At 41.1% G+C, this 14,788-nt stretch overlaps 1 protein-coding gene across 32 annotated transcripts in view; it reads left to right on the top strand.

Moving 5' to 3' along the window:
- The first annotated feature begins 4,215 nt into the window (after positions 1–4,215).
- The window catches only part of PCBP2 (poly(rC) binding protein 2), a 21,083-nt gene continuing 10,510 nt past the window's right edge, over positions 4,216–14,788 (top strand). For 11 of the 32 annotated variants that reach the window (XM_011375795.2, XM_011375792.2, XM_011375791.2 and 8 more), the window contains exons 1-9: positions 4,391–4,480; positions 6,769–6,911; positions 7,489–7,512; positions 7,604–7,636; positions 8,004–8,120; positions 9,520–9,651; positions 10,686–10,814; positions 11,825–11,911; positions 13,753–13,845. In XM_011375795.2, the coding sequence (XP_011374097.1) occupies positions 6,843–6,911; positions 7,489–7,512; positions 7,604–7,636; positions 8,004–8,120; positions 9,520–9,651; positions 10,686–10,814; positions 11,825–11,911; positions 13,753–13,845 (684 nt within the window). In that variant the 5' untranslated portion in view covers positions 4,391–4,480; positions 6,769–6,842. Of the gene's footprint in view, positions 4,481–6,768; positions 6,912–7,488; positions 7,513–7,603; positions 7,637–8,003; positions 8,121–9,519; positions 9,652–10,685; positions 10,815–11,824; positions 11,912–13,752; positions 13,846–14,788 lie in introns of all 32 variants that reach the window. The other 21 variants (XM_011375801.2, XM_011375798.2, XM_023520781.1 and 18 more) reach the window with 7 other exon arrangements.

Here is a 14,788-nt window from a genome sequence, read left to right as displayed (position 1 = left end):
ACTCTTATGAGGTAGGTACTATTAATCTCATTTGGTAGATGAAGAAAACTTCAGTCAGGATTTGAGCTCAGGCAGTGTGGCTCGAGTCTGTGCTCTAACCCAATGGATTCCTGGCAGAAGAAGTTTTACAGAAGCTCAGAGTTGTAAAAGGTGTAGGATGAAAGTTCAGGAATTTCTGAGCCCAAGTTCTTGTTCAGGAGCCTAAAAGCAGCAAATGAGGCTGAGGTGGGGGAGATGGGGCTAGAGAAGGGAGTGGGCTTGAGAGAGGTTTATGAAGTGGGATCCACAGGGCTTGGGGACTGACTGAGTGTGAGGCTTGAAGAACAGAGAAGGAGAGTTTTTAGTTGGCTGTATTACATCTAAGGCTTGTTCCTGGGTGGATTATATGAAATAAATGCTTGAAGTAGTCCTATATTGTAGAGATAGCTTCTAATTTTATTAGGAAATCCTAAGGCAAGGCCTGCTTTTCTGGTATCCTGGATTTGGGGGCCATTCTAATGTTTCTTTCCAATCACTCTGTTTTCAAATGTTCATCAGCTTTTCCTTTTTGAGAAGAAGGGAGATATGGGCACAGGGGGATTGTGAAGTGAAGAAAAACAAACAGTAACAAACAAACCAGAAATGAGAGACAATGACAAGGGGCTAGAGGAGGGAAATACAAAGAAAATGAGGGAGAAAATCCCCTGATTTTTTCCCCCCTACTCTTAATGTTAGAGAGCACATCTCTTCCTGGCATTTCTAAGTCACACACAGAGCTCCTTGCTACTATTGTTTTGTTATTGTTTCTCAAAAGTTTATTACTTTTTAAAAGCTGAAAGTAATACATGTACTTGGGAAAAATTGTAACATTTTTAATAGGATGTTCAGTAAAAAGTAAAGTTCTCTCATTTCAGATTCCCAGCTTCCTCCCCAAAGGCAATGAGGACTGCCAGATTCTTTTGTAAACTTACAGAGCTATTTGGTATAGTTAAGTCGCATCCCCACCACGCCCTTTTATTTCTACGTCACATTGTTTGTTGCCCTCCACTCTCACTTTATATCAAATAGGAGCATAGTACAGGCCCTCTTTTGGACTTAATATTTTCTCATTTATCTATCCTGGAGTTGATTCCATATCAGTATATGTATGTGTCTGTGCATGTGTGTGTATGTATGTGTGTATTTAGATAACATTGTTTTAACAGCATTCAGTTTATTCAACCAATCTTTTATTGCTGGAATTTTAGATTGTTTCTGATCTCACTATACACTTAACTGCTGCAGTGAACATTTTGGTACATATATGCTCGCCAGAGGTTAGACATTGGATGTCCATGCAATGTCTGGACGTGAGACTTTTATTTATTTATTTATTTATTTATTTATTTATTTATTTATTTATTTCTGTGCTTAATATCAGACTTTTCAATAAAGGTTCAGATTTCAAGCTGGAAACTTTAGCAACTGTGAACCCACATTTCTAAAGGCAGAAATATGGCTTGAGTAGTGGTCATTCCTTATAGATGGGTTCTGTACTTTCCAGTCCTCTCATTGTCCTTTCATCTTCTTTTTGCCTTCATTTAGGCCATCTTCTCCCAATTATATTACTTCCCTAGCTCCTGAGACCACTGGGTTTGCGCCCTCTGTTTTGTGCACCAGTTTAAGATTCTAAAGATAATGGTTCTCAAATGTTTTTATCTTATGCCTTTACCACCCTGTGTCCATGAAAGGATCTGGGATTCTGCCATTCTCATCTTACTAGGAACTAGGTATAGCAAGATTTCCACACAACTGAGATTGGAAAGGATAGGAAATCCATGAGATCTAAAACACAAATTGACACTATTTTTGGAGACTGCCAGTCATGGAATGAGCCTTTAGTTTGCTTCCTTTTTGGAAACATCTCCCCATATCAGGTTGCTTTGTGGTCCTAGGCAGGTTCACTCACTTGACTAGCTTAATTCCCCTTCAGAGAAGAATTTGTTGATTCATAAAATTATCAGCTATGCTATTAGGTGTACTGCATCTTTCTCTGTAGGCCAGCTCCAATAGAAGCCATGTTATTGTTAGTAGAGGATGACATTATTTTATCAACTTTTGATTTTTGTTTTGTCTCCCACATTAGGGATGATTTCATGAATAGCCACTCACTTTCACCCTAGCTCTTAGAATCCCTGGAGTATAAATGACCCAAGTGTAATATCTTGAGATTAATCTGACCTTAAGCTCAAGCCACACAGAAAGCTAGCTCCTTAGTTTGCTTTTTTCTGGGTGTTCTAACACTGTCCTACTTCGTTTCCTTTCTTTCAGTATTTGATCAGCCCCTTGCCTTTGTCAAACGACAGACTTCTTTTTATTTGTATTTCACATTGTTCCTAATGTTCGCTCCCTCATTTGGGGTGGGGGTAGGGGTGGGGGCATTGGCATCCCCAAGTCTTATTTACACTTTAGGAAGCTATCCCTCTTCAGATGACTCCACTAAATTGGGTTGCCCAACAAAACCTGACTAATATTAAGGCCAGAACCCATGCCCGAAGGATTTGAACAAGGTTCAATAATAACCCTGTATGTGCTGTCTTTCAATTTCTTTCTCTTTATTTTGTGGGTTTGTTTGTTTGTTTGTTTGTTTGAATGTGGAAATTTATAGATAGACACAAGCATAGAGAAAGCAGTTTAATTAACTCTTATATTGCCAGCACTTAGCTTCAGTAATTATCAATATTTTGCCAATCTGGTTCCATTCCACATCATATTTTTTACAATTTTTATTATGAAAGTTATTTTTTAAATGTTTAAAGAACAGTAAAATGATCACCCATAAATCTACCACCTACATTCAATAATTGCTAAAATTTTACCATATTTGCTTTATTGATATAACTATATGAACCATTTGATAATGTTGCAGATATCATAACCCTTTATCCTTAAATATTTCATCAGGCACTTCTTAATAGTATTTCTTCTACATAACCACAATTCCATTGTTACCATTTAGAAAATTAACAATACTTCCTAATATTAGCAAATATTCCATTCTCGTTTGAATTTCCTCAATCGTCCCAAAATATCTTTTATGCAATTAAAAAAAACCCCAGGATCCAAACAAGATCTACACATTATATTTGATATTATTGTCTTTAAAAATTTTCCTTCTCCTCCTCTAATTCCTCCTTCTTTTCTAATATATTGCCTTTTTGAAGAGACCAGGCTAATTATCTTATAGAATGTCCCTCATTCTGGATTTGCTCATTATCTCCTTGTAGTGTGATATGTTTAACTTGTTCCTTTATCCCTTATAAATTTCCTGTAAGTTGAAAGTTCGGTCTAAAGGTTTGATTAGATTAAGATTAAACACTTTGACAATAATTAATAGATGATGCTACATACTTCTTATTGCGTCTCATTAAGAAACACACGTCAAAGTTGTCCTACTATTAGTGATGCTGTTTGATCACCTGGGTAAGATGTTGACTATCACCTCTCTCCATTTTGGTTTTTTTTCTGTGCAATTTGCAAATAATCTGTGGTGCTGATTGGCACTATGATAATATCCTGTTCCCTAACAACCTTTTGCTTAAAGTTTTGATGATTTATGATACTTGCCTGAATCCATTATTTCATTCTGGGTTGCAGAATGAATGGTGATTTTCTAACCCTTTCATTTCTTCTACATTTATCAGGTGGAACTCTTAAAAAAGTTTTCCCTTATCAATTACGAATAAACCGCAATCCTTCCTAAAAAGAGGGTAAATTCTTTCCTTTAATTACGAATTTTCAGATTAAGGAACTGGTGTAAAAGTTACCTTCATTGTGGCAAATTAGTTTTTTTCTCTTTCTTTTTTGACTATCACTACAGACTTACTGTTTTTTTCCCCCGTCCCTCCTCATTCTGTCCTCATCCAACCCTTTTTCCCTCTCGACTCCTTTATCCACGGCGATCGCCAACCTTCTCCGCACTTACGCCTGGGCTTTGCAACCGGCCACTAGGAGCCACTAGTTTCCTCCCTGCCTCAGTGCTGCCGCTCTATCATAGACTTCGCTATCTACTACCAGCTATTGTCTCGCTGGTGCCGACGCTGTCCATGGAGCCGCTCTAGGCTATTGGGAGGCCGCCCGCATACCGTGGGGAAGGTTTGGACGACGCAGTCGCCTCGCCGGCCCCCGGGGCGTTTAGCGCTTCCGGGGTCGGAGGGTGCGCGGGGTTGAAAGCGGGCCGCTCCGCCCCGTTCCCCTCCCAGACCAGCAGAGGCAGCAGCCGGAGCAGCCGCAGCCTGCGCCCTCTCCCGCCCGCCCGCCCGCCCGCCCTCCGCCGCCCTCCACCCGCCCCGGGGTCTCTTTCCCCCTTCCTCCTCCTCCTCCTCCACCCCCCCCTTCCTCCTCCGCCCGCCCGCGGGGCCCCCCTCGCCTTCCCGCCCGCCCCTATTGTTCCGCCCCCGGCCTCCCGCCCTTCCCCTTCCCGCCCGCTCCCCTTTTCCCCTCAGTCGCCTCGCGCCTGCAGGTAAGCTTCAAAATTCTCCCTCCGCCCGCGGTTATAGCTCTATTTCCACTCTTGCCATCTTTCTTAGCGGGCTCCGGTCCTCGTCACGAGCCCCGGCCTCGCGTAGTCTCGCGTGAGCGCATACCTCCTCGCTTTGCCTGGCCAGCCATTCACGCGAGGCCCTGGCTCCGGCGCGGCCTAGTAGGCCTCGCGCAAGGCCGTCCCCCTCCCCCCGCCTTTTCCCGGTGGCGGCTGCGCAGGAGTTAAGGAAGGCGCGCGCGCGGTGGGCGAGGGGGGGGCGGCGGTGGATTTGTTGGTTGATGGGGGTTGGGGGAGGCGATGGCCGGCTTGTTGGCCGGGCGGGTGAGCGCGGCTCCCCGCGGGGGTCAGGCGCTGGCGCAGCCACTCGAGGAGGCGCTGCTAGTCCGGCCCCTCCCCCTGGATCGCAGCGCCCCCCCCCGACCGAACCGTTTATTTTTTTTCTCTTTTCCATTCGAGGGATTTGTTGGGGAGGGGTGGATATTTTTTAAGTGGAAAATGCTAGGATGACCGAGGGGAGGGGGGCTCCCAGTTACCGAGTTATTCAGGACGTTCTTTCGGGGTAACGAATTTTGAAATTACAAAATGCCTGCCGATATAGACCCAGATCGAGCTATTTATAGGAGAAGGGGTAATGGACTGCAGGATTAACAGCTGGATTCCTGGGATTGGGTACACTTATGTTGACTATGCAGGAGAGACATATGACAGGGATTTCTTGTATGATTTGGAGTTAGAAATGACTTTAAATAGGTTTTCAGTTTTCTTTTTTTTAGGCTTGCATTATTGTGGAATTTGTAAAATACTGCTTATTACATTTGAGTGGGGATGAGGAATTAAACTGCCAATTTGTTACCATATCTTATTTTAAAATTCATTATTACAGACCTGACTGTCCGGTCTTCACTACCTCCCCCAAGCACTATTGTTTTTCTTTGATTGAAAAGTGTTGAATTCTGGGATTTTGCCAGCAATTAATTATTCTGAAAATAGATGGAGGGGTACTTTGGGGATGCAAAGCTCATCTTTTAAATAATCACTCTCTCGAGGCAGCTATGGGGCAGTTTGCCATATACAGAATGGTTTGGCAGCCACTTTAGCAGTTTTTAAATATTTAGGTAACGGCTTTGTGTTAGAGCAAAGTTAAAATGGTAGGTAGTTTTGTGAAAGGGAAAAACTAGCTGTAAGAGATCATTGTTGAATTTTGAGGGGATGGGTACTAAAAATGTCACTGGAGAAATTTAACTTTAGAGAGGTCCTCTCTAAAGCTACCATTGTTAGGTCCTAAGGAGATATTGTAGGCAAAGGTATATCCAGAAGAAGTTCTCTTCACATAATCGGTGCTCTCAAGCAGAAATGTTAAATCGTTTCAGGAGCTAGATGGAGAAAGGGCCTCCTTGGTAGGAAAGGCTCATTACTGCAGTTGCTTAAAGCAACTACACAATTAATTTTCAGCAATATCAGTTTTATTTTGATAGTTTTCTTTGGAAGGAAATTTAGGAGACTTAAAGACTGAGTGGTAACAAAGGTTAATACACAGAAACAAGGAAAATTTTCAAATATGAGTGACTATCAAGTTGGTTTGGGAGAAAGGATAGGAGAAGGGACTCAGGCTGTACTTAATGTGTTGTTATTTCCCAAAAGGAAATATAGAACCATAACCTACAGGGAGGGCATTTCACATAATGCCTTCTTCAGTGAGGTTCTTGACTTAAATCTTTTAAAAATTATTTGGTGTCATCTGTCACTATTTAAAATTTTATTGTGAGACACATCTCAATTTCTTTACTTAGAAATGGCTACCGATGAGAAAATTTACTTGTGTCCTCTATGTCTTATAGCCTGAGCTGCTACATACAGGGAAGCAAAAGGTCATTTGCCCTCACTGTAGTTGGTTAGTTTGAGGTTTGTCCTCATGATTTCCAGGTGTTTCTGTATCCTGTTGAAGCTTACTTAATTCTGCTGAAGGACAAGTGGTGCACGTTCAGCAGTTCCTCTTAGAACCATTGCCAACTGAAGGAATCGTCCTCATCCTGAGAGTCAGCAGAAACCCGACCATTAGTGAGAGCTGACTGTGGCCTTCCATACTTTTAAAGAACCTGAGCTGTTAATGGTTGTCATTAATGCATTTGTGCTGGATGTATACAAGCTTGCCAACTGATAGGGCGTCATTTAAGGAAAAGAGTCAGAAAACGTTGATATTGGTGAAAATAGCAGGGAAGTAGTTTTCCTCCCCTGCTCCCCTGATTTTGGTCATGTTTGCATTTCAGTTTTTGGCTTTCACCCCCACCAGTGACCAAAGACTTGACCACTCATAGTCCAGCTCCCCAGAACACTGCTCGACATGGACACCGGTGTGATTGAAGGTGGATTAAACGTCACTCTCACCATCCGGCTACTTATGCATGGAAAGGTATACACCAGCTTGGGAAATTGGGTCATAGTAACTTCAAGGGGAGGGGCCAGGAAGAGAGGGCATGTATCTTGGAGCTCATCAGATTAGCACTGTGGGATGTCTGGCTTTAGCACTCTTCTCTAGCAGAGTAAATGAGAGTGTAGTGGGGGAAAATGGACAGACTTTACTGGGAAGCTCCACTGAGCAGGAAAGGCTTAACTAGAGGCTAGAGCCAAAGAATATCTCATACCTGGCTGGTAAGATTTTTCTCATGGAGGTTGCTATAACTTGTGATAGATAGATTTCCCCTGCCAAGACAATTTGGTGAAACTTTAAGGGAGGGTGATATAGTTGGTATTTTAAAAACAGTTTATATTGAGCACATAGATAGCATTTAGTCACTCCTGCATCATCATTCCTTCAGATGTCTTTGATATCTTCATTTACGTTTTGAGCATAGAAAGGAATAAGCTCACCCACTTCCTTTCCCAATAAATCTTAGTTTTTTCTTGGCTTTGGACAGTTAAAAATTTATTTTCGTGGTAATGAACACTTCGAGTTTCCTCTTATTTGACACTAGTTTTCTCCATCACAGGAAGTTGGCAGTATTATTGGAAAGGTAAGACAGTTTCACTTAAACTTTAATTATTATTTAGTCATTCTGGGTTGAAATAGCATTTGGAACTCATGCTTGACTTTTCTTCTTACAGAAAGGAGAATCAGTTAAGAAGATGCGCGAGGAGGTGAGTTATGGGGGGATTTTAGAAACTTACTTTGGAAAGTTAAAATTTTTAAAACAAAAATAATTCTGTTTAATGAGAGATTAGAAGGGAGAAGGTCTTAATAGAAGAAGCTGGTATTTTTCTGTCTTGGTTATTTGTAACCAGTGACAAATAGTATGCTGTGAAATGTAGTTCTAGCAAGTCTCAAAGCAACTTTTGTAGTCTGAGGACAAACATAGAGCAGTGTTTGAAGTGATAATGATATTGCCTTTGTCAGAATCATTTATGTAGGCAGCTTCTTGCCCGTCTTATTTTGGAGGGTTTGTATGTATTCTTAGAAGCTCAGATCTTTTGTCTTTTTAACCTCTTGATTTTGTTTCTTATTCAGAGTGGTGCACGTATCAACATCTCAGAAGGGAATTGTCCTGAGAGAATTATCACTTTGGCTGGACCCACTAATGCCATCTTCAAAGCTTTTGCTATGATCATTGACAAACTGGAAGAGGTTTGTTGTTTTCCTCCCTCTTCCCTCATTCTTCATTTTTAAGTTCTTGTAGATAGCTTAGTGATTTTCAAAGGGCTTTTTAAATTCGAGAACAGACTGAATTTTATAAATCTGTATATAGGTTCTTTGCCCCTTTTGAGCATCCCCCAAATTTGACCATTTTTAGTTAAAAAATAACTTTTATCGGACTCAGTGTTAAAAATTGTGAAGTACCAGCATCTTTTATTTCTTGACCAACAGTTTTGAAAGGTATGCCACTACTGTGTTGGTAAACTTTGTCCTTAATTTGTAGTTAAGTGAACTTTTCAGGCTTTTTTGGCAGAATGAAGAGTTTGTTTTTGTTTTGTTCAAGCCACCTTAGCTTCAGATGCCGAACAATCATTTCTCTAGGTCTTGCCTTCTCCCTCCTCTCCCTTCTGCTGTTTGCTAGTCATGCAATTGATACCATAGGCAGAGGAGAGCTTCTGGCTGCTGCATGGTTGGTGGTTGGACACCTAATGGTGCCTGAAATCTTATCCTTGTCAAGATCAGAAATGTTACATTTTGACCTGCAAGACCCTGCTAATTCAGAATTTGTGGCTTAAAAAACATTCAGAAGCCTTTTGAGTCACACTTTCTCTTGCTCAGGCCCGCTTCCACATTTGGAGGTGTACTTTCCCTTCTAATAAAGCTTTTCTTTTCTGCTATAAACAAAAAACCCCAGGAGAGCTGTTGTTCATACTTTAACCAAATAAGAAACATGTCTTAGATTTTAGGGTTTAAGTAGTTCCCAGGTCTAGCTGCTGTATAGAGATAAATCTGGGAAGTGATATTTAAACTAGTTAATCTTTATAGAAAGCTAAATTTAACTAGGTTTAAAACTATGATGACTTTTTAAATTTCAAAACTACAGTTTTTTAAATGTAATTGGGGCAAGTACTCAGCCTCAATTTCATCATTTGTACAATGGTAATACTACCAAGAAATTAAAACTACTTAATCTTTATAGGTTTCTAAGAGGACAGAATTAGTTATTTGACTTTGGGGTTGCATCGTTTCATCTTAATATTTAATTTTGACTTGTGTTTTCCTTTGCCCAGTCAACGCTAATTTCCCAAACCATTGTTCCCTCCGCCAAAAACAAACAACATTCCCCCCACCCAGCGTCAAGAAAATACATGCAAGGCTAATTTTGAGGAAGATTGTAGGCGTTTTTATCTTCAGAAATAGTTGGGGGGTACATTTTGGAGCATTTGTTGATGGTGGATTATGATATAATGTGTTTCTTATTAAGGGTAATGGATCATGAAATTGTGTGTCCCTTATTAAGGGTAAGTGGTTCTTTTGTGACAGTTACAGGTTCCCAGGGATCTGTTTAAAACTTGTATATTATGGTATTCTGACTAATTTATTTTTGTAGGACATCAGCAGCTCCATGACCAATAGCACAGCTGCCAGTAAACCTCCAGTCACCCTGAGGCTGGTGGTCCCTGCTAGTCAGTGTGGCTCTCTCATTGGAAAAGGTGGTTGCAAGATCAAGGAAATACGAGAGGTTGGTAACTTTTGTGCTGCTTTTTGAAATGTTAATTATTCTAAATGTGGCTTCTATTAGCTCTTATTATGGCTAGGAGGAGTTAGTATTTGTTGAAGTGAAGATTTTTATTAAAGTAACAGTTCTCAAAGATTGTAGTTTGATTGTATTGAGATGAAAAGTATTGTACAATTGATAGACCATCTTTTTTTATAATTTATGTATAAGCCATAAATCGGCTTGAAAAAGTTAACCAGAATTTCCAGCTATTGCATACGACTTGTTTCCATTTTTTATTAATTTGACAACTTTTCCATGAGGCTACATAATTTTTTCATGTCTAAAGAGATTACAGTGTTATATAACAGTAGCAAATATTTTCTTTGGGCAAATTCCTAAATAGGAGAAAATAGGAAGGTATATTGGGATGTAGATATAATCCTGTTCTCTTTTAAATTGTGAATGTTACATTGAATTATGGAAGCTTTTAACTATTTGGGAGTTAGAATTGGATGTTGGAATGAAATTTGAATGGTTCCTGAAAGAAAATGAGTTGGAGTTTTTGGGAGCCTGTTGTACATGCCACAAGAGACAAGGATTTTGGTTTTGTTCATTAATGTATTCCAAGTACCTGGAATGGTGCCTGGCACATAGAATGGGCTTAATAAAAATATTTGCTCAATAAGAGAATGAAAGGTGGGTGATACTTGTGGGGATTTTGTTCGATGGCCCACAGAGCTCACATTAGCTGAGGGAAACTATCTAGAAGGACCTTTTTCTTAAGAACAGGTTAAATTTAGGCTGTTATTCAGGCTTATTCTTGATTTTTAGAGACTAATTTATAACTGATTAAATAGTTCTATCTGGAATAAGGGAAGATTATTCCAGATATAAGGGAAGATAAGAGTAGGAATAGAGGATAAAAAGAATTAGATAGGAGGTGGAATAAGTACTTGTCTACTGAGCTTTAGACTCTAAAGTTGTTACTGGGAAGAATTGGAAGAGTAAGTATGAGCTGCTTTTCTCTGATTTTTGCATTTCTTTTTACCCCAAAGAGTACAGGGGCTCAGGTCCAGGTGGCAGGGGATATGCTCCCCAACTCAACCGAGCGGGCCATCACTATTGCTGGCATTCCGCAATCCATCATTGAGTGTGTGAAACAGATCTGCGTGGTCATGTTGGAGGTAAGCCCTCAGGCTCATGCTGAGAATGGGGGAGGGTGAGTCTAGGGGAGACAGATCTATATTTAGTAAGACTAGAATTAGGTAGAGCTATTAGAAGCCTCCAATGAGGGTAGGGAAGAGGTTCCCTGAGTTCATATTTTCCTACTCCCAGCTTTGACTTTTTTTATGGTCTGACCAAAAATAGATACTGCTAAGCAGCAGTGATCTTTTGGGTTATAGCAGTTCTGGTGGGATTGGTAGGGGAAGATTCACTGTTTAGACTGGACAAAGGTATCTGGGTTCCTGAGACGCTAAGTTGCCTTTGGATTACATTATTTTGGCTATATTCAACTTTGACATATTTAAACGTCTATTTTGAGACAGGATTATATTTTAAATGGTAGTTATGTAGAAAAAAACGTATCCATAGTGGTGGTTATGAACAACTTCTGAGGGGCTGGTATGTGCTATTTAATTGAAATGATAGCAAAATTAAGGGAAATAAACAGTTTTAGAATTGTCATACAGAGTTGGTCCTATATTGGTGACAAAGGAAAGTAGAATTTCCAAGTAGAGTTTAGTGAAATATTGATCGAGCCTTTGAACTATTTATAGACAGTGTCTGTATTATCTTAGATGCACCATTTGGGTACTTTATTTCCTATTTAAGTTTAATATCGCATTCAGGCAAAATGTGAAATCCTAAAAATTACCAGCTAAAATGTACATATGTACACACATACATTTTTTGTTTGTTAGATTTATTTGAAAACATGGGAATAATGCCTGAATTGTTACAGGGGAAATTTACCTTGTTGAAAAATAGTGTGAGCTGTGTCGTCCACGGACTATCTTATTGGTTTAAAGGCAAATAACTGCAGATGATTTCAGGTTAGATCTAGCCAGAGACAGTGTTGGTAGGTGAGGGGATGGAAATAATACAGTTTTTAACTTAACTGACCTGTGTGAGCTTAAGCCACACAGCTGAAGCAGTTTTGAAACCTTATCTCTTTTTGTTTTTTTCCCCTCTGACTCTCTCCCAGTCCCCCCCGAAGGGCGTGACCATCCCGTACCGGCCCAAGCCGTCCAGTTCTCCGGTCATCTTTGCAGGTGGTCAGGTAAGAAAATTCTTATTGCTGGGCTAGAAATGAACAAGGATTATATTTGAAATGTCAACTTTGCCAGCAGCACATCAGGCCACTCTGCATGCTTGCTGAAACCTGTACTCTGGCCATAGTTTGACCTGCTTTTAGTTTTATTTTTTATTTTTGTACTGGAGAAAGCTATGAATGCCAAGCCCTTATTTAATTTTAGCAGGCAATGGGAGTTTTGTAGGCACTCGAAGATGTAATTTACTTGGTAATGTAAAGTGGGTTGGGTTAGAAGAAAAGGGTTAATTGCTTTGGTGTCACTATTCTCCCTACCCCCACCCCATCCATGCTTTTTTATGTGTTGGGGTAGTCTTTAGAGGTCTGAATAAAGGTAGCAAAGAGTTGGACCTCTGAAGATTTCTGGATGGTGGTCTCATGATCTGGGGTCTAGAACTTGAGTGTCCTACAAACTTCCCCTTCCCCCCACCTCACCTCCCCTACTCCTACCCCTTCACTCCCAAACTCCAGTGTGTTGTTCCCCAGGCTCTTAACCTCATAAGCACTGATTTGAACCCATATGGCATAACAAATCAGCTGGGGTAAGGGTTTCGTGTGTAAGAATAGAAGCGGGAGAGCATGTTGGGCTGTGGTGCTATGACCTTTGGTGTTAGAGTAAGAACACCAAAGCACCCTCTTGGCCTCTACTCCTTCACCCACCTAAACTTTTGATTCTTGGCACATGGTTTATTATAAGGTCAGATTTCTATGACGAGCACTAATTAGTACCATGGTAGTTTTATGCTTTGTTGGTTAGTATTTGAGGATTAGGTAGGTCAGTTTTTAAAATACCGTGGTTCAGGTTGAAATAGGACCTTCATTTTGGTAGTTGCCTAAGCAAATGCACTTTCCAAATTTCCTTTTCCCCAAGTGGGGCTGGCCTGTTAACAAGCACAATTATTTAGTCCCATCTTATATTTGAACTGGGAAAGCATACACTGAAGACTCATTCACAGTCTCTTGAGTTGGCATAAAACTGAACAAGTTTTGGGGGACTTAGTTTGGTGTGTAGTTCTGGGAGTTTTCACAAGAAGTTAATCATGTCACAGTGTTACCTTGGTACAGCTTAGTACCTTTTAACACTAGCCATGTACAAACTGGTTTGGTCAAAGGGGTTTTAGTCAGTCTGGATAGAGGCAGGATAAGCAAAGGTCCAGAGTCAGTGTAGCAAAGTTTAGCTTTAGGAGTCTTCCCTTCTCCCCAGTAACTCCAGGTTCCTCCTCTTCTGAATTTTTCCACTCCCTTTTGGGATTTTAAAGAGTCCCCATGCTGTGCAGCAGCAATCCTTTCTATTTACAATTCTTCCTTCATTTCCCTTTCCTTCCCTCCACTACCCACCTCCCCCTTCTTACCTCTTTGCTTCCCTTCCCCTCCCTCTCCTTTATTCAGTTGACCACCCTCTAAAAGCTTACAGCTTTTCTTCCATGAATGGTCCTGTCAAGAATTATTCTCACGGGCCTTTTTAAATGGACTAGTCATGCAATGTCCACAGATGGACCTGTCTTTTGTTTCTTTGACAAACTGGGCTCTATAGGGGTTCAACTTAATCCCACACTTACCAGGAGCTGGCATAAGCTCTGTTGCCCTACCCCTTTATTCTTACTGAAAATAGCCCAATTGTGCAGTATGAAATCTGCAACTAGGTAACTTTTTTTTTTAATTGACTGATTGCAGCTCGTTTCAAATTGTGTCGTGAGCTACTTTTTAAAGGAAAATAAAAAATTAAACAACTTTTTTTGTGTGAATTTCATGCTGGTGACAAGGTGCCGGATTGACAGCCCTGGAGACTGAAATCCTCTATTTATCCACAGGACAGGTACAGCACAGGCAGCGACAGTGCGAGCTTTCCCCACACCACCCCGTCCATGTGCCTCAACCCTGACCTGGAGGGACCACCTCTAGAGGTGAGAGGGGATGTTCAGTCTCCAAGGCTCACTCAATCCTTCCGCCTCAGCCGAGACTGCCAACACGCGGGGGGCCAGTGGCGCTGGTGATTTTTATGCTGTGGACACCACCTGTCCACGGGGACCTGGACTGACCCCCCCCACACACCTCATTTCATACAGGCCGCGTAGCCCACCAGATGGTAACACCAACTCTCTTTTTTTTTCTTTTTGTTCAACCCCTCTTCCCATCTCCCATTCCTCTCCCATTTTCACCTTCCCACCCCGACCTGGGTGCACTTTTGGGGGTACTGGCCACTGATGTGAGAAGCCTCACATCCTTATAACCAGCCACTCCTTACTTGCCCTTCCTGCTTCTCCTTGTCCCCCACCCTATTGCCCTGAAGACCCAGCTCCCTTTTTGGGAGGTTATGGTGTGGGGGGAGGAGGGCGTAGTGGGAGCTGCAAGTGCCTTTTACGGAGGGGAGGTGGGAAAAGGCAGGACTTAGAACAGTGATTTTTTTTTTTTAATTTATTTTTTATTTTTATTTTTTGCATTCCTATGGTCAGCTCCCTAGTATTAGGGACTTAGCTAGCTTCTAGTGCATTTAAAGTCTTAAGGCAGATGTAGAGAAAATTAAAAATAAGATAGAGAAAGGGAAGTGTTTGAAAACATGCCACGTAGGTTTGTGCAAATACAAATCATTCGCATCACCATAATTAATTGAAGGGTTGGGGTTGTTAAGGGAAGAGACCATTTTCTTCTGGGCTATCTTGTAAATAGAAAGAAGGGAGGGGGCTTGGTCAATCGAGGCATTGCTTAATCCTCTTCCCCACATTTTCAGTAAGAAACTGATGTGTGTTTTGCCTTTGATTGCAGGGAACATGGTTCCCTTTGTAGGCTTCCCAGAATAAGTCATATTTAGGGTTCAAAGAAGGCCAACTCAGGTCTGACTGTATTTGT

This window comes from Pteropus vampyrus, unplaced genomic scaffold (genome assembly GCF_000151845.1).
Source record: "Pteropus vampyrus isolate Shadow unplaced genomic scaffold, Pvam_2.0 Scaffold276, whole genome shotgun sequence".
In the NCBI taxonomy this organism is placed as follows: domain Eukaryota; kingdom Metazoa; phylum Chordata; class Mammalia; order Chiroptera; family Pteropodidae; genus Pteropus; species Pteropus vampyrus.
Note: the sequence above shows the minus strand (reverse complement) of the source record. Positions and strands in the feature narration are given on the sequence as shown.